Source organism: Nuphar pumila, chromosome 10 (genome assembly GCF_984573655.1).
Source record: "Nuphar pumila chromosome 10, dmNupPumi1.hap1.1, whole genome shotgun sequence".
Classification (NCBI taxonomy): Eukaryota; Viridiplantae; Streptophyta; class Magnoliopsida; order Nymphaeales; family Nymphaeaceae; genus Nuphar; species Nuphar pumila.
In genome coordinates this window covers 4,668,281-4,688,819 of record NC_143258.1, presented here as the reverse complement: position 1 = coordinate 4,688,819, position 20,539 = coordinate 4,668,281, and the positions used below count along the sequence as shown (strand labels likewise).

The 20,539-nt window shown below is 35.9% G+C and overlaps 1 protein-coding gene across 1 annotated transcript in view; it reads left to right on the top strand.

Moving 5' to 3' along the window:
• The window catches only part of LOC149823311 (uncharacterized), a 71,654-nt gene extending 60,788 nt beyond the window's left edge, over nucleotides 1-10,866 (top strand). The window contains exons 7-8 of the mRNA XM_090019919.1: nucleotides 8,140-9,994; nucleotides 10,709-10,866. Coding sequence (XP_089876045.1) covers nucleotides 8,140-9,715 — 1,576 coding nt within the window. The 3' untranslated portion in view covers nucleotides 9,716-9,994; nucleotides 10,709-10,866. The remainder of the gene's footprint in view (nucleotides 1-8,139; nucleotides 9,995-10,708) is intronic.
• The last annotated feature ends 9,673 nt before the right edge of the window (nucleotides 10,867-20,539 follow it).

Sequence of the window (20,539 nt, the reverse complement as noted above, 5' to 3'; positions counted from 1 at the left end):
AGCGTTGAGGCATAGTGAGGTGCTCCACCAAAAACTGAGGCGAGGCGTAAAGCGTAAGCCTCAAATTTTTTTTGAAAACTTAAAAAAATTTTTAAAAAAAATCTAAAAATACAAATAAATAAAGAAATGCTTTATTGATGAAGTAAACTAATAAGAAATAGAAAATCTCAAATCAGTACTAAAAATATAGGATTAACATGTAAAAGTAACTAAAAAACTGATTACATAACTGGAAAACTAATTATATAATTGAAAAATATAATGTCCTATAAAGCAACAACCAATAAGTAATAAAAATCTCAAATAAGTACTAAAAAATATGAGATTAACATATAAAAAGCAAAATAAACTAATTAAAAGCTTACTAATTAAAAATAAAAGTAAAATAATCTAATTAATTCAAAGTAACTAAGAAACTGATTACATAACTGGAAAATTAATTATAAGTACTAAAAAACTTCTTCAAAATAAACTAATTAAAAGCTTACTAATTAAAAATAAAAGTAAAATAATCTAATTAATTCAAAGTAACTAAGAAACTGATTACATAACTAGAAAACTAATCATAAGTATGACATACATGGGCCCATTTGGGCATGTCACTATGACGTACATATACATATACATATACATATACATATACATATACATATACATATACATATACATATACATATACATATACATCTCTCTCTCTCTCTCTCTCTCTCTCTCTCTCTCTCTATATATATATATATATATATATATATATATATATATATATATATATATATATATATATATATATATATATGTGTGTGTGTGTGTGTGTGTGTTGAAAAGAAGTCGTTTCTGGGTCTTGAACCCAAGTCAGGTCTGTGCATGACCAGACCCGATTTCTGTACTGGATCGGATCCAGATCCAAATGATGAAAGTGTGTTGTAATTATGTATATTGTTAGAGGGTAGTTTTGTACCCTAAAATTATGTATTAGTTATATACTCAATCTCTAATACAATGAAAATACATTTGAACCATTTAACGTGTTTTGCAGCCTCTTCTTCAATTTTTGTTTCTTCTTTCCTGCACAGGTGAATGTGGAGATCTTCACGTTTTAACATGGTATCAGAGCGGTGTTAAAAGCTGGGCCTGAGATTGATTTCCAGAAGGAATGTCCAAGGAGATAATCTGAGTTTTTCAAGTCAGGAAAATATCTCTATCCAACCCGATTTCTGCGTGCGTCTTCTTCCCCTTCTCTTTTCTATTCTATTTCGGTTATGGTAAGAACCCGATTTCTGGGTACGTCTCCTTCCTCATTTCTTTTCCTCTTGGATTTGGTAAGAACCCATTTCAGCGTGCATCCTCTTCCTTTCTTTTCTTTTCTGTTTCGGTTCGGGTAAGAACCCTAACGTCTCCCTTTTCTGTTTATCTTCTTCTCTTCTCGTTTTAACGTCAACGTGTTCTCCTTATCTTCTTCAGATGTGATTCTCTCAGAATCAGTTAACTGATCCCAAAGGCGATTCTCATTTTTGGATTCCTCGATATGCATATTCAGTCGTTAAAATTAATGCTTATGGTATTTCCTGTTTTTCAAACTAATAATACTCTTGTTTCATGATTTATCAGATCTGGAACCACTTCTGTGTTGATATTCATCATTGAGCTATTTAAGTCTGAATATTATACACTCTGAGATCAATATTGTGCTGCCTCAGTCTGCAAGATCCTGTTTCACGTTTTCACATTGGCATTGATTCACTTTTTGATATTCAGGTCTTGCTTTGAAAATTGTTTAATCAGTTACTTTTCTTATCATACCTGAATATAATACATCTGCCTAAATAAAAAAAAGGGTAGGATATTCGAGTGACTGAATTTTTGTTTGGTTCAGGCATTTCCTTTTCTTTCTTTCTCTTCTTTTCCACTATCTTTGCAAATGGACTCACCCTTCCTACGGTCATGCCTTTCCTCTAACTTTCTTAGCCAATTGGTCTCTGAAAAGCTGAATAATTCCAACTTCTTGACTTGGAAAAGGCAGATTGTTCATTTTATAAGGAGCCAGGATCTCTCTGGTCATTTGGATGGATCAGTCTCAACCCCTCCAGAGTTCACCTCGCAGGAAAAGACGGACGATAAAGGGGCATAATTCATTATTCCTCTCAAAAATCTAGATTATGTTGCTTGGATGAAAAGAGATCAAGCATTAGTGGCATACATCACCTCAACACTCTCACAGAAAGTTCTTGTTGCCATTCCCGATGATTGTTCAGCCAAAGAGCTGTGGGACAAGTTAGTTCAGACATATTCGCAGATCTCTGAAGCAAGAATTGTGTTTCTCAAGCGAGAATTTCAAATGTTGAAGAAAGATTCGATGTCTATTATGGAGTACCTGAATAAAATGAAAGGCATCATAGATCAGCTGGCTATTGTGGGATGTCTCGTCAGTGATAAAGACAAAGTGCAACAGACCTTGAGTAGATTGGGGTCGGACTATCATGTTCTGGTGACATCTTTGTTGTGTCTCCCAGAGCTTCCAAAATTTGAAGATCTTCGTGCAAAGCTATGCAGTATGAAATGACCCTGAAAGGGTTTTCTGAGGACACCCATGTTCATTCAGGAATTCAAGATGTACTGGCCACGGGACTGACTTATGGTAGAGGCAGAGGAGGAAATTCTTTTCGAGGAAAGGGAGGACAAGGGAGAAATGCCTTTGGTGGTCGTGGTATACTTCTAACGCCCAATATACAGGGACAAAGGCCTATTTCTATAAGAAAGGGCATATTAAGGCAAATTGTTGGTTCAACCCTCAAAATAAGGGAAAAGCTCCACAAACAAAGGCTAAGAAGGATGGAGAAGTAAAAGAGTTGCTATTGACAGCCTTAGCAGGCTTGAATATGAAACAAAATGATAAAGGCATTTGGTACGTCGATTTCGGAGCAGCGACACATGTCTCGGGTGATGCAGGTAAACTCTTGAATCTTACTCCTTATGTTGGTAAGAGTAGCATAATCACAGGAGATGGTTCTCATCTTTCTATCTCACATATTGGAAATGCCATTATACCCATGCCCAAGTCTCTTAATCTTTCAAATGTTATTCATGCACCTAATATCCAGAAGAACATTGTTTCTGTCTCAAAACTTGTTGATGATATTCCCTCTTCTGTTTATGTCAAGGATCTTCGCACGAGGGAGACATTCGCTAAGGGAAAGAGACAAAGCGACATGTACATCTTCCAAGAAGATCCCTCTTTCTCTGTTGATTCTGTTGATTCACCCTTGAAGCCTCATCAACATTCATCTTTTGGTCATTCTAAATATGTGTTTTCCCTCTCTGAATGTAATAAGCCAACTCTTTGGCATAGTCGTTTGGGTCATTGTGGTCGTCATTTTATTGAAAAACTTGTCTCGAATAATTTCATTCCTAAGTCCAGTCTGGGTTCAGAAGCCAGTGAAATAAAGTGTCCTAGTTGTCATTTATGTAAGAGTCGTGTTTTGTCCTTCAATTCAATTAATAAGAGAGCTTCAAGGCCTTTTGAGATCATATGTTTTGATGTCTGGGGCCCTGCCCCAATTGCTTTTGTTTCTGGTAGCAAATATTACCTCATTTTCATTGATACTTATTCACGCTATACTTGGATATTCTTCATGAAACACAAATCAGAAGTTTTTGGATTGTTTCAAAATTTTCATTTATTTGTCAAAAATCATTTCTCTACTATCATTCTCAATTTTCAATGTGATGGAGGAGGTGAATTCTCTTCTAGTGATTTTGTTAGTTTTCTTTAACATAATGGGATAAAGAGAAGAGTGTCTTGCCCATTATACACCTCAACAAAATGGAATTGCAGAGAGAAAGCATCAACATATTGTTGAGAGTGCAATGAGCATGATGCACAAGACTAATTTACCTATCACTCTGTGGACAAAAGCCTTCCACTCCACACTCCATGTGATAAATCGATTGCCTATGTCCATTTTAGAAAATAAGTCACCATTTTTCTCTCTATTTGGGATAAACCCCGACTATCATGAATTATGTGTGTTTGCTATGTTCACGTTGACAACTCATTGAGAAATAAGTTTCATGACAAAGCCTTGAAGTGCAGGTTTGTGGGATATGCTGAAGACTATAAGGGGTATAGGTGTTATGATCCATTGAGCAAACACGTCAAAATATCCAGGAATGTCGTTTTTGACGAGATGAACTTTGACGATCAACCCGTTAATCTAAGTTTTCATATTGCTAGTTCAAGTCCCAGTGTTGAGCTGTACGATCCATGGTTAAATTCAGAACTCTTCTCCAATGCTAGAGAAGATTGTCCTACAGATTGCAGCCAGAAGGAGATATGTCAGGAGTCATCAAATGTATCCCAACCAGAAGAGGTTACCACACAAAACTTGGAGCCAGTAAGGTATAAGGGTGTTGTATACACCCGACGAGAGAAAGAGCAAGAGCCCTCATCCATTTCTTATGATAATGATTTTGGTCCTTCTACTTCCGCCCCACAGATGTTGGACATCAGAAGATCCACCCGGACCCGACATCCGCTTGACAGGTGGGTAAGCTATAAAATTTTTTCATTGGATTTTCAACTGTTCCTAACATCCATAAATAAAGAGGATGAGCCTCTCATATTTTATCAAGCTGCAAACTCGTGAAGATGGATCAAAGCAATGAATGAAGAAATGGAAGCTTTACATGAATGTGGTACATGGGAAGTTGTACCTAGACCACTAGATAGAAATGTAGTTGGGTCAAAATGAGTGTACAAGATAAAATATAAACCAGATGAGAGCATTGAAAGGTATAAAGCTAGACTTGTAGCCAAAGGATTCACACAAGAACAAGGACAAGATTTTGATGAAACTTTCAGTCCTGTTGTTAAGATGGGAACCATTCATATTGTGTTGGGTCTAGCCATTGAACATGGATGGACGTTGAGCCAGTTAGATGTAAAAAATGTCTTTTTACATGGGGACCTAAAAGAGGAAGTCTATATGGAACAACCCACTGGGTATGCAGAACAAGATACCAATCACTATGTATGCAAGTTGAAAATAGCTCTCTATGGATTGAAACAAGCTTCTCGGTCCTGGTTCGAGAGTTTTTTGTTGGAAATACAGAAGCACAGTTTCTCTCGGTCTCTTCTAGATCACTCATTATTCGTCTACAATGAACGAGATGTGACCACTCTTCTGTTAATATACGTCGATGATATTATTATCACAGGGAACTACAGAAGCCATATTGGGGAAGTAAAGAAGCTATTAAATCAAAGATTCAAAATGAAAGATATGGGTGATCTACGATATTTTCTTGGGGTGGAAGTTGATAAAACGTGTGATGCACTTACTCTTACTCAACACAAATACACGATGGATATTCTTAGTAGGGCAGGCATGAACGATTGTACGCCATTGGTAACTCCAAGCATCGTTCATCAAAAATTGAGTTCTAAAGAAGGGGATTTATATGAAGATCCCACTAGATATCGTAGGATCGTGGGCATGTTACAATATCGGACTTTTACTAGACCTGGCATAGTCTATTCAGTAAATCAAGTATCTCAGTTTATGCATGAACCTCATACATCGCACATGGAGGCAGTTAAGTGAATACTTCATTATCTAAAGGGTACAGTTGGTGATGGGCTGGTGTACAAGAAAACTGAATTAAATAAAGGTGGCCATAAAATCACTATCTATGTTGATGCTGATTGGGCGGGTGACCCAGATGAACGACGGTCAGTATCTGGTTATTGTAGTTTCATTGGATCGAACATGGTCTCTTGGAGTAGTAGAATGCAAAAGGCAGTTGCTAGGTCGAGTACAGAGGCTGAATACAGATCGATGGTTGCTGCCACCGCTGAAGCTACGTGGATAAGACATCTCCTAACAGAGATGGGAGAACCGATTGTTCGATCACTTCTGTTGTGTGATAATCAAAGTGCCATCAATATGTCTTTTAACCCCATCTATCATAGTCGAGCAAAGCATATTAAGATAGATCAACATTTCGTCAGGAAAAACGTTGAAGAAAAGGAGATTGAGCCTATGTTTGTGCGAACTGAAGAGAAAATTGCAGATATATTCACCAAAGGACTGACAAAGGACATATTCTGGTTTCTAAAAGGCAAGTTGTTCATGGTCCAGGACCATGCACAACTTGAGGGAGGCTGAAAAGAAGTTGTTTCTGGGTCTTGAACCCAAGTCGGGTCTGTGCATGACCAGACCCGATTTCTGTACTGGATCGGATCCAGATCCAAATGATGAAAGTGTTGTAATTATGTATATTGTCAGAGGGTAGTTTTGTACCCTAAAATTATGTATTAGTTATATACTCAATCTCTAATACAATGAAAATACGCTGGAACCATTTAACGTGTTTTGCAGCCTCTTCTTCAATTTTCGTTTCTTCTTTCCTGCACAGGTGAATGTGGAGATCTTCATGTTTTAACAGTCTACACGTGTGCATCTCTTTGTGTATGACAGTGTCACCATTTTTTAATTTTTGAAAATTGCCGTGTCATACCAAATATGTCCTGCATCATGTCCCATTCCTGCATCCGTGTCCATGTGACATGGAGAAAAATAAAAAAAAAGATTAAAGTGGGATAGAGGATGCTTCTGATAAAGAATTAGTGGAAAGTCAGTATTTTTTCTTCTAACTTTTTTTCTTGTTCTTGATTATTTTGATATGATACTTCTTTGTTTGATATATATTTATATTCTAAACACAAGTTTGGCCTTTCAGCCGAGCATCTTTCGTTCATGGTTTCATGGAAATGTTGTCCACATGTACAAAATTAATGGTTGTTTTGCTTCAAAGGGAGAATGATTGCTGGAAAAAACAGGAAATGAAATGAAAAAGAAGACACTAGAATGATTATATGGGTTACTTATATTCTTTTATTTAGTCATTACTTACAATATAGATGTTTTTTAATTATTTGCAACAATTGTTATTTAGTTATGCTTTATAATTAATGTACTACTTTATTTTAGTTGTGGTAGATTTTTTATATCTTTTAGATTTACGCCTTGAAAATTTTTGAGGCTCACAACTCATTACACCTTAGGCCTTTAAAAACCTTGATTGTGGTCGAGGGGAACATAAATCTGCCTTTTTCTTTTTTATAGTTGATCTTACCACTTACACCTCTTTTGAGAGGGTAAGTACCTGACAGAGAAACACCTTTGTGAATCTATGATAAGTTTGTCTTTAGAGGTACCGTGCGAGTGGATGTAGGAAACCAAATTAAAGACTTCAGGAGGAACATCAGATGTAAATTAAGAACAAATTTGGAGGCACTTGCCACCATGAATGTCAGAGGCTATTATTTTGATGAAGAAGGCAGCAGTAAGAGCAAATTTATTCCAATAATATGTTGGGCCATTCCCTCAAAGCAACAATACATGTGTAACAACTAGGTGCCTTGTCCCTTGTGCCACTCTCACTACAGGGTGTAGATAAAGAATCCTCTGTTCTCTCCAGTTGTCAAAGAGCAATCAATCAACATGAGAATTTTCTTGATTCTTACCAATCTGCAAAATGCATGAAATATGGAATGATCGGTCTTTTAATTTTAAATGCATCAAGATCATCCTTAATCATGCACAAAAAATGCAAAAAACGTGTAATCCATATAAAGCCAATGTGGCAGTGTTTCACCTGCCAGAACAATTGCAAGGATAGTCACAGGTAGGAAAAATGTCTGTTGATTAGATATATATTATGTTTAACAGAGAACACAAGTTTGTTTTCTTGTTTTCTTGAGAAAACTGTTCGTTTATGTGATCTATGAATACTACAGCTCTAGTGCAGCTTTAGAAAAATAATAACCTGTCATGTAGTTTGCTGGGGATGCGTCTGTGATTACATATTCCAGCTATAGTTTTATAATGTGTGTGAACAGATTTGTTAAAGAAATGACCACAAGTTTTTTGTGGTGTTGTCATGTTTTATAATATGCATAATACAGTTTGTAGGTTGAACTCCTTGAGATATTAGAAATGTTGATCACAAGCATGTATGTTTTTGACCTCTGAACCCCCATGTGAGTGAAAGAATCCCATTATTATATTATCTGTTTCATGAGTTTGTTTTGCATCTTGCTTTGTTTAATCATTTAATCATTACCATTCCTTGCTTATCCAGGACTGACAACTCAATCAAGAATCACTGGAACAGTCCCTTGAAGAAAAATATTGATGCTTACCTAGCTGGGCTACCCCTGTCAGCTTCAACTTCAGGTGCAAATAATAAATCCAAGGAAGTAGCAAGACTGGCTGGTGAGGAATTAAGCTTAAAACTTCCATCAGCTTCCAATTCAGGTACACATAATGGGTCAAAGGATGCAGCGAGATTAGCCAGTGAAGTATTAAATGTAAAACCATCATTAGCTTTCGTGTCAGGTACACATAATGGATTTAAGGATTTAGCAAGATCAGATGGTGAAAATTTTGAAATAAAACCAGTAGCAGCTCCTGTATTAGATAGACATAATGGATCAAACAACATAGTCCTTCCAGCCTTGGAGGAATTTCATATTAAATTTGCATCATCTCCTGTTTTGAGTGTCAATTATGGTTCCAAGGATGTAGCAAGACCATCCAGTGAAGAATTAGACGTACAACCACTGTTAGGTCCTATGTCAAGCACCAATACTGGTCCCAAGGATGTGCCAGTTTTAGCTGCTGAAGATTTAAAAAAAAAATCAGACACAGAGACTTGTGTAGATCAGGCAGTAGCTTTCATCGTTCAACCTGCAAATGTAATTGGGCCAGAGAGTGAAAGTAAATGCAAGTTGGAGTATTCTACTACAACATGTTCTGATTACAAGTCTGAACAACATGCAACACAAGTTCTTGGCCAGGATACCTTTGCAAGCATTACAGACAGAAGCCAACTTTCCGGTTTAACTGAACCAGGGCTTCAGAAATCTAGATTTGGTCTCTGCTACAGGAAATCAAGCTCAAGAAATAAATCAGGGAAGTTCCTACGAAATGGTGAGATCAATCAAGGTAACAGGGATTCTGTATTAGCAAATCATGCTAAGATTCCATCCTCCAGTTTGCCATGTGCAGAAAATGAAATCAGTGAATCCAACAGAATTTCTGAATCAAGCAATCAGGTTGAGATCCCGACCTCTAGTTTTGCATGTCTGGGAAATGGTGAAATCAGGCAGGTAGAAAATGGTGCTACAAATGGAGCCAGTAGAATTTCAGAATCGACAAATCCTGCTGAAATTCCATTATCTAGGTTAAGTGGTGAAGCAAATCTAATTTTCAGAGTTCCTGGATCATCATCTCATGCTGAGATTCCATCATGTAGTTTGTCATGCCCAAAAAATGGTGAAATCAGTCAAGCCAACAGAATTCTTGAATCTGCATATCATGCTGAGTTTCCATGCACTTTTTCTTTCTATGAATCTTTCCAGCCAATGAGTTGGGGCCTGCCTACAAATTTCAGTCCCTTTACTTGTGTTCAACAGGTTTACAGCCCCGATACGGTTGCCCCGCCCATTTATGGGATTTCTACTTCAGTTTGTAAAGGTGTTGATTTGGTTCAACGTAGCCCAGAATCTATATTGAAGGAGGCAGCCAAAACTTTCACCAAAACACCTTCTATTTTAAGAAAAAGGCAGAGGAAACCACATGTACATGCAGAATTAAAATGCGATGAGAATATATCTGGGAACCAAAACATGCAGGAGAGACTACTGACTCCCTAATGAAAATGCATACTCTGTAAAGAGTACAAATGCAGATGAAGAAGATGGCCTTTCTAGTAGTGGTGCTTTTGTTGTCTCTCCACCATATTTATCACGAATGAAGCGGAGAGCAATTGCTAAGGCTGTAGAGAAAAAGCTCATTTCGGATGAAGGAAATCATAATCGAAATGCTAGATTTATTAGCCTTATGAGCAATGTGAATCCATGTGAGACTAGCTGGAATTCAAACCTAGAAGATATATGTGAGGAAGTCAAATGATCTTGTGTAAGCATCAGAAGGTACATATTTTCAACCTGACAATGTGAAACTGCTAATCTGGTCAATTATAGAATGTAACAATGTAGCTAACAGCTTTTCTTTCGAGTTAATTAATATTCTATATTAGTACAAGAGCAAAAGTTGTTTCTCTATGTCTCTATATAATTGTTCAACTCATTATTTATTCCAGTTGTTGACTTGTATCTGCCAAGGATGGCCCAGCTTTTTTCATCTAAGTTGAAAAAATATTTTCTTCCTATTAAGTGAGCTAGTCTTAACAAAAACTGGCACCAGCCTTTCTGCTTGCTAAGTCTGCCAACACATAGGCTAACACAAGAAGAGATTCTAGAACACAATAGAAACTACTTCTCGAGATGCATATATCATTCTAGAATCGATCTTCCATATTCATGGTTGACAAGAATGTGTTGCTAAGTTGGCATATTATGCACACAAAGGTTCTTGTTGATGACATCTTTTATTGTCTGATCATGGCTTATGAAGTTTATGTATGATATATTGCTGTAGATTTTTGTCTTTAAATCTCTTGGCACAAAACTTTGTGCTTCCCTACAATGTGTATGGGAATTGGGGGGTTGGTGTTTGTGAAACTTTGAATTTGTCTGTACCTTGCACTCAATTTGTTTATTTTGTTTCATGCTGTTCAATTTTTATATTTATTTCCCTTGAATTTTATTTGTTTTTTGGTTACATACCATAATTTATGCTTGCAGAACAGTGGTTTGCAACTGAAAAGAAGAATAAACGAAGATGACCTTGGTGCGGAACTAAAGAAAAATCCTAAAGCATTTATTTTTCGGCATGGTAAACTATCAAGGTTTTTTAGCATCAAAGTTGGATGAATTCTTTCTTCTTTCCATGTATTTTGATAGACTTTTGAACTTTATGTCTATTGTTTTATTCTTTTTGTCTTTATGATGATAATGGTGAAACAAATGGGTGTGAACCTTTATGCCTTATAGTAGTATATAACTTGCTAAAATGTTGGTCTACCATCGAAGTTAGGTTTCTTATTTGGGAGGACACACTTCAGGAAGCTGGGGATTTGAAAAAGGATCTGGGTGAAAACTCTGGTGGGTGGTGTTCTTTTGGACAAATATGTTGGGAAAGGGCTTGGGGACATTGAGGGGTTTTGTCCTTTGTTTACACAGTGAAAAAGTGATTCCACAGTGTTAAAATGAAAATATATAACATGTATAGTAACTAGTTTTTTTTATTTTTTAGCTGTTTTAGTTTGTTTGGTTTGTATTGAACTAGTCAAAGTATTGACTTGACTAGTCAATACAAAGAGTCGTTGGACTCCCAATGGCTCTACTCTCTATTTCCCCTTTTCTTTTGTGTATAAATATGGGGCATTGCCCCCCACTCAAGGTATGTTTTTGGTGTGGATTACAATCGATAAACTTAATATTTTTTCTCTTGTTCTTAAACCCATTTAGTGTGTATTTGTGTGTGAACCCTTTTTATGGTTCTTTTGAGTGTTCATTTCGGTATTTTTAGTGGAACTTTTTGAGTGTCCATTGGTGGTGATTTAGTGAACATCTTTGAAGGAGCTCGTATTCTTACATGGTATCAGAGCATGGTGATCAAGCTGAAATTGTGTTCGGAACATTGAGAAGTGTGCCACTCCAAATTTGAAAGTGTTGGAGCTCTTTTATATTTTATATTCAAAGTATTCGTGATTGATGGCAATTGTGTGGTGGTAAAGTGCTCGTGACTTCCATCGATAATCTTATTTTTTTCTCTCAACCTTGTAAAAATGAATGACAATGATAATGTTACCATAAAACTCATTGAGCTCAATGACTCTAACTATGTAACATAGGCTTCAATTATGAAGCATCTTATATGGGGAAAAGGGTTATGGGGATTAGTTGATGGGACCGATCCTGAACTTAAACCAGAGTTGTCGGTCGAGGAAGCAAGAGCGGGAAGCGAAAGCGGAAAGCGAGGCACTTCTAAAATTTTAGGAAGCGGGAAGCGCGAGGCGACTTAGAAGTGAACTAGGAATAATCTCGGAAGCGAAGAAGGAAACAACGTAGGATTCGAGTGGGAAGCGAATAAGAATCTAAAGGGAAGCGAAAATATAATTATACGTTTTTAATTTATCAAAAAATAAGATTTATGTTATCATTGACAAAATAAAACATGAGTATCTAAAAGCTGAATCATATATGCAAAGTGCAACCATTTAACAAATACATTTGTTGCAAGCATTTAATAAATAATAAATGAAGTAAAATTCAGAATTCATATTTTCATATTCATGTTGCAACCATTTAAAAAATGCATCATGTTGCAAGCATTTAATAAATAATACATAAAAAAGATTCATAATTCATAATTTCATATTCTGGTTGCAACTATTTAACAAATGCATCATGTTGCAACTTTCAAGCATTTAATAAATAATACATAAAGAAAAAATCATAATTCACATTTTTGTTACAACTATTAAATAAATGCATGCAAACATTTAATAAATAATGTATTAAGAAAACTAATAAATTTGATTAAGAAGCCTATATTTTTCAATGAAATAATCAAATGACTTGTTATTTGATGTTGTGAATCTTGTGATCTCTACAACATAGAAAATAAGAAATCAATAAACTCAAAGATTACATAGAGATATAGTTAAATTTTTAAGTGCATAAAACAAATTATACATTTAAGCACTAAAAAAGTAAAAACATAATTTAATTTCATGCATTTTAAAGTTGAATTAAAATATAAACTATAAGCTATAAAGTTCTAAACTTTAAACTTAAAATCAACATAATCCACTTCTTCACTTCATCATGCAAGCTTCAAAACAAAAGTACATATCACCGAAATCAAACCAACAAAATATTACAAGACTGTGACAAAAAAAGTAACATAAAAGTTTCTAAGTTGGACTACTTCAGCTACATCATCAAAAAAATAATTAAGAATTCAAGAGTTCATTTCATTGTCAACAATCAATAATCTATCATCTCTCTCTTCCCCTTCAGGTCAGCAATAGATCGAGAAGAACTTCCTGCTTCATCACGTCCTTCTTGCCCTCAACGACCATGCCTTTTATTCCTTCCTTCATTTTCTATAATGAATATGTTAAAAAGTTAAAATATTCAAAAACCTTAATCTAAAATATAAAAAATACATATATAGAATAAAGTAAAAATAAAAAACACAAGATGCATAACTCATACCTTGCCTAGGTCTCCTGCTAAAGAAACGATCAATCTGACCTTGGGGAACTGATGGTCGCTCTTTTATATCTGCACTAGTTTTATTAGCTCTGTTGGATTGATTTGTATCCTCTTCAACTTCATTTGTACATATGATTATCGGAGGCAATGAAGCTCTTGGCTGTGCATCTTTGGTTTTGGATTTGGAAATAGTGCTTGATTGTTGTGCACTATCTTCTAAATCTCTCCAACGCATGTCCTCTAATCTCAACATATTTTCTTCTACAATAGGAAGTTCTAGATTGATATCCCATTTTTGACTAGGTCCTTCTTTATAGCGATTGTTGCACCTTTTTATAACAAAAATATAAAATATGAATGCTAACAAATAATCAATGATAGATAAATATTTTACAATATATCAAAACAAAAGTAAAAAACACTTTAATTATACCTGTCAATCAATCAAAGATTCGAATGAATATACACTAAGGTATCAGCACGATCTTCATTGAGCCTATTTCTTTTAACATTATGAATGTAGCTATAGGTGCTCCACGCTCTTTCTGTAGAAGATGTGTTAATAGGTTGGGATAAAACCTTAATGGCTAATGCTTTCAACTTGGGTGTATCACCACCATAAAAATGCCACCAATTAAAGACCGTCATCGTAGGATTCAATGCATCTATTTTTGCTGCATTCCAGCTAAATCTTCCACTTCTTGATGCAAAAGCCACAAGTTGTGACGTATAAAGTGTAGAGAGTTCTTCATTTCCAGCAGATATGACTTCAAGCGCGAGCATTGTACCATCTAAGATATCATTGTCTTTTTTTGCAGAAAAAAATTGTTTAACTATAACAAGAAAATGCAAATGAAATAATAAAATAATTAAATTATTAAACTTTATTAAATAGATAAAATATAATTTTTACCAGGAGAAACTCATTTGACTCCTCCTGGTGCTGGGATCTTGAGATACTCTGACTCGTAATATTTTGGAGTAAGCATATGAGCTAGACTATGGAGGGGCACATTCATTCTATCTCATCTATTTGAGACAATCTTATGAATCTTTTCATATAAATCTGGCTGCCATTTTAGATTGTCTTTGATTTCCCTCAACATGTTGTCCATGCCTTCATAAATTTTACCAATTATAGGGCCTTTCTGATCACAAAATTTGATGATTTTGTAGATGAGTTTTGTAATCATTAATGCTAAACAAACAAAATCTCAATATTCTTCATCAAGAATAGTTGTTTCTATCGTAACAACCCTCATTTTTATAGTATCATCAGTGTATGATTGCTTCCACTCACTCTATCTGTCTGATATGATTGTAAGCCTCAAGCTCTTTCTCACATGAAGCAAGCGCTTCAAAGTAGTATAATGTGAAGCAAACTTTGTTTTTGCAATATTTATTAGCTTCAATTTTCATTACTTCTAAATATTGCTAATGTTTTCGAATGATTGGTGATATATTTCATAATTTATTTACTTTGCAAATATGTCTCTCCCAACCAATGAAACTCATGTGCCAAATCTTTGAAGATCAAATTAAGGGTGTGCACAACATAAGGTGACCATAAAATATACTTATACGTTTGTTTCAATTCTTCACTAGCTAACTTGCAATTTGTTGCATTGTCTGTAATCACTTGTACTACATTAGAAGGCCCCACAATTTTAAATCTAGTTTTTAAAAACTCGGCAATATTTGCAGCCGACTGTTGCACATTAGAAAAGTCACTTGCATATAAAAACATCGAGCCAAAACAATTTGATGCAAATATATTTATTAGGTGTTTGTTCTTTATATTTGTCCAATCATCTAAGGCAATAAAAACTCCAAACTCCTCAATTTTTTTTTTGAAATTCACTCTCCCTGTAAACACACTCTTTTTCATTGTCAAGCAACGTTGTTCGAGCTTTTTCATATGATGGGGGTTTATATCCAGACACTTTACTAACTACTGATATCATCTCTTTCTAATACCGTGATCGAAGTACATTGAAAGATATGTCATTTGCACAAAAAAACCTAATAATTTTATTATCTACATCGTCTCTTTCTACCTTTTTAAAGGTATCACAAATATCAATTGTGTTTTGGCTTCCACTAGAGGCAAAAGAAGATGTAGTCATACTACTAGGCTTTGGTTTATCAATTCTTGATCTTTTCAACTCAAATATGCTTGATAAAACTTCTACTCGTCGAACTTGCCTCTTAATTTTTCTTGCCAACTCTGCATTTTTTGCAACTATAGGACAAAAGGCAATCCCAACACTTTGTCCCTTTGGAGCTCCCATGAGATGTGTAAAAACTCGAGTATATGACCCATGATAAATATTTTTGCAGTGTCTGTACATAAAAACCTGAGTTTTACCTTGCTTTCCTTGCCCACTCTTCTTTTGTTTCAATACATGGCGCCATAGTACTGTTATTTTATGCATGCTATGTAATGAAATATGCGGAAAAGGAAAGTATGTCCTACAATGGACATTCACACATAGAAATCAAAGAACAAGTCCAAAAGAGGACATACACAAAAGCCTATAATGGCTAGAAAGCATAAAATCTTATAAAGGCACAAAGAGGCTTGAAGAAGCCACACAATACAAAGGGGGAGACCCCACTTATTTATAGGCAAGAGAGAAGTGAGGGAGAGTTAGAGAAAAGAGAGAGAGAGGGACCATTGGGAGTCCCAACAAGGAGTCGTTGGGCTCCCAACAGTCACAATTGTGACCGTTGGGGGCCCAACGACTCTTTGTTGGGCCCCCCAATGGCTGTGCATTTAATGCACAAAAAGAACAAAATAAAAGAAATAAAAAATAAATAAGAAAATAGGAAAAAGAAAAAGGAAAAAGAAGAAAAGCAAAAAAGACTACAATGCCCCTATTGGCGAGTTTACAGAACTACCCCTTATCGGGTAGTGTGTGATAAACATATTATATCTGACAATCCTTAAGACTGCACTCATGTGCACAATTGTGGGTGCATGTTGAAACTGACTGTCAGAGTGAACTGCATGAGCTATGTCTGGCCGAGTGATGGATAAGTATGTCAGAGACCCAACGAGTTGACGGTACGGAGTAGGATTCTCGAGAAGTGTCCCATCTTCCAGCCTTAGCTTTGCATTGATAACCTCAGGGGTTTCTGTCTTCTTATCATCCGAAATTCTAGACTTGGAACAAATGTCAGCGACAAGTTTCATCTGAGAGAGAATATACCCTCGGGGAGAATAGGCAACTTCAATACCTAGAAAATATCTTAAGAAACCAAGGTCAGACATGTCAAAATTTTCTTTTAAAATTTTCTTAATATCATGGATTCCTTGCTCATCACTTCCAGTGATGATCATATCATCAACATATAGTAGTAGAATAACTACAGAGGACCCTGCACTTTTCACAAACAACGCAGTGTCAGTATAACATGAACGAAAATTTAAGCTAGTCATTACATTGCTAAATCTGTCATGCCAAGCCTTTGGAGCTTGTTTTAACCCATATAGTGCCTTTTTAAGTTTAAGAATTTTATTTTCACCAATAGATACTCCTAGTGGAGGATCCATATAGACCTCTTCACTTAGTTCTCCATTAAGAAATGTGTTCTTAACATCCAATTGATAGATAGGTCATTTTTTAACGGATGCAACCGCAATAAGAGTCCTAACACTAGTCATTCTAGCTACGAGAGCGAAGGTTTCTTCATAGTCTATTTCGTACTCTTGAGCATATCATTTGGCTACCAACCTAGCTTTATAACGTTCTAATGACCCATCACTTTTAGTTTTAATTTTGAAGACCCATCTACATCCAATAGACTTCTTTCCAGTGGGTAACGAAGTTATTTCCCAAGTTTTAGCCTTTTCAAGGGCACTAAGTTCTAGTTTCATGGCTTCAACCCATTGAGGAATGTTTTTGGCTTCATTATAGTGTGATGGTTCATGATAATAGTGTAATGCAATTAGGCATGCCCTATATTTAGGTGTTAGGGACTCATAGGAAACAAACCTATTAGGAGGATTGGAGATTCAGCTAGATCTCCTTAAAGAGGTTTCTTCTATGTTGGAATTTTGAGAATATTTTTCTAAAGCACTTATGGGAGCTTCTTGACTGCGCCTAGCATAGGTTTGAATAAACCTATTCTCAAAATTATTACTTCCATTTTCAACATTACTAAGAGGAGTATCCTCTAAATCATTAGGAACTTCCTCTTCGTGAGGAGTCACATCTTCTTGAGAGAGAAGATCAAATAAGAAAGCATATTCGCTTTCATCAATATCTTTATTTTTCTCAAAGCCGTTCTCATTTTCTAAAAAGGTAACATCTTTGGATACATATAGTTTGTTGCTTTTGGGGTCGAAGCACCTAAAACCTTTTTGATTTTCTCCGTATCCTAAGAACACACATTCGATAGCTTTGGGAGATAACTTATCTCTTTTATGTGTAAGGACAAAACACTTACACCTCAAAATTCTTAATCTATTAAAATCGGGTGTTCTTTCAAAGAGTTTTTCATATGAAGATATATTTTGTAGAGATGAGGATATCATTCTATTTATCAAATAAGTGGAAGTTAAGGCGGCTTCGGCTCAATAGCATTTTGGAATTTCTTTGGAAATGAGAAGAGTCCTAGTGGTTTCCAAGATGTGTCTATGCTTTCTTTCGGCTAGACCGTTTTGTTGAGGTGTCCTAGAACATGACCTTTGATGACAAATGCCATTGATTTCTAAGTATTCTTGAAATTCATTTGATAGATATTCTCCACCGGAATCGGATCGAAGAATGGAGATATTACTTGAAAATTGGTTTTTGACAATCATATGAAATTTTTTAAAGAAATTAAAAACTTCGGATTTTAGATTGAGAAAATAGATCCACACATATCGAGTGTAGTCATCAATGAAAGTAACATAATATGAGTATCCTCCTTTTGATATGACCGGAGAAGGACCCCAAACATCCGAATGGACTAATTCAAAGGGTCTTTTGGACACAGATGTCCTATTTGGAAGAGGGGTGGATTTCATTTTTCCAAAAATACAACTCTTGCAAACAAAATGTTTTTCATTATAAAATTTCTTTCCAAAAGGAAAGGAGTACATTTTTGAGAAGCTTGGATGTCCAAGTCTTTGATGCCGAGTTTCAATATTTTTATCTTGGACATGATTACAAAATGAGTTAGTGGGAAGTTTCAAATTGTTCATGTAGTAGAGATCTCCCCTCCTATGGCCTTGCCCAATCCGCTTCCCGTACTGGAGATCCTGTATAGAGTAATCCTTGGTTGAGAAGGAGATTTCACATCCATGATCACATATTTGAGAAACAGATAAAAGATTTAAATTAAGTTGAGGTACTACCCTTACATTTGGCACAAAAAAATCTTTTGAATAGTTTAAAGTTCCAAAACTTTTAACTTGTAAAGAGGTACTATCGGCGGTGGAAACAAACGATTTTTTGGAGTTGCTACATACATTGGATAGTCCATTTTCAATAGGGGTAATATGAAAGGATGCTCCAGAATCAAGAATCCAAGAAGGCATACTTGGAGGAGAGGAAGAGGCAATGGCGGCTCCCGAAGTTGACGGTGATTTGAGTAGAATTTGAAGTGCTTCGGATAGTTGAGCAAGAGAAAAGGACTCTTTCCCTTTCATTGGCTCCTCCTTTTGTGAAATTTCTTCAATAATAGCAACTTTACCTTTTGGAGGTTCATTTATCTTCGGACAATTAGGTCTTATATGACCCGGTTCTTGACAATGATGGCAAATGGCTTTCCTATAATTGCCATTATAGTTATTTTGCCTCCCAAAGTGTGGAGGCTTATAAGCTTTCATATGATTGCCGGGTTTAGACACGGCAAGAACTTCATCTCCTCCTTTAATCATGCCAAGACGTGTTTCTTCTTGGCATATTTCGGCTATGGCATCTTCCAATGGAAGAGGTTTAGATCTATGAAGAAGGGAGGATCTACCTTGTTCATATTCGGGCCTAAGCCCATGTAAAAATTGGAAAAAGTGTTCTTTTTCCATTTGTTCTCTTCTCATTTCCACATCTTCACTAGATACCCATTTGGGTTCAAGAAGGGATAGCTCATCCCATAAAGGTCCAAGAGTGCTATAGTAATCTCTTACACTCATTTCACCTTGCTTAATGGTACGGATTTTTTCTTGGATAAAGAATTGACGAGCAAGGTCTTTTTGGGTATACATACCTTTCATAAAGAACCTTGCTTCATTTGCTAGGCAGAATTTAGCAATGTTGGCGCAAATCTTTAGCTCCACGTTGTTCATGAACCATGCAAGAATTTTTGCATGCTTACTTTCCCAATCTTCTACCTTCGATTGGTGTTCTTCAATAGCCTTCATGCGAGCATTTCCTTCTAGAGCTTTTTCTTGATCACCATCCATTTTTGTAAGTTGAAGTTGAGGTTCCCTAATGGTGCCCATAACATATCCCCAAAGCTTTTTACCTTTGAGGCTGTTCTCCATGGCGGCGGCCCACATCATGTAGTTAGTATCATTAAGCTTGAAGGAGAGATCAATCTTTTGTTCTCCTTCCATCATATAATCAAGAATGGAGGACAAACCAAGAGAGAGGAATAACTAGAAAACTAGCTATATGAATCAAGAGCACAACCAAGGCTCTGATACCATGTAATGAAATATGCGGAAAAGGAAAGTATGTCCTACAATGGACATTCACACATAGAAATCAAAGAACAAGTCCAAAAGAGGACATACACAAAAGCCAATAATGGCTAGAAAGCATAAAATCTTATAAAGGCACAAAGAGGCTTGAAGAAGCCACACAATACAAAGGGGGAGACCCCACTTATTTATTGGCAAGAGAGAAGTGAGGGAGAGTTAGAGAAAAGAGAGAGAGAGGGACCATTGGGAGTCCCAACAAGGAGTCGTTGGGCTCCCAACGGTCACAATTGTGGCCGTTGGGGGCCCAATGTCTCTTTGTTGGGCCCCCCAATGGCTGTGCATTTAATGCACAAAAAGAACAAAAAAAAAAAGAAACAAAAAATAAATAAGAAAATAGGAAAAAGAAAAAGGAAAAAGAAGAAAAGTAAAAAAGACTACAATGCCCCTATTGGGCGAGTTTACAGAACTACCCCTTATCGGGTAGTGTGTGATAAACATATATATATATATATATATATTGATTACATATATTTTAACATGCTAGGTGGTTCTACTTCTTGGTCATCTTCATTATAGTACTCATCTAAGTCATTCTTCATCATCTTCCTCTTCAAAAAAATTTCTTTTCCTTCCTCAAACTGATATGGACAATCAGACCCCTTACCCTTTCTGGCATTGCCATTCCCAACAGTACTAGACGATTCATGCTCCAGATT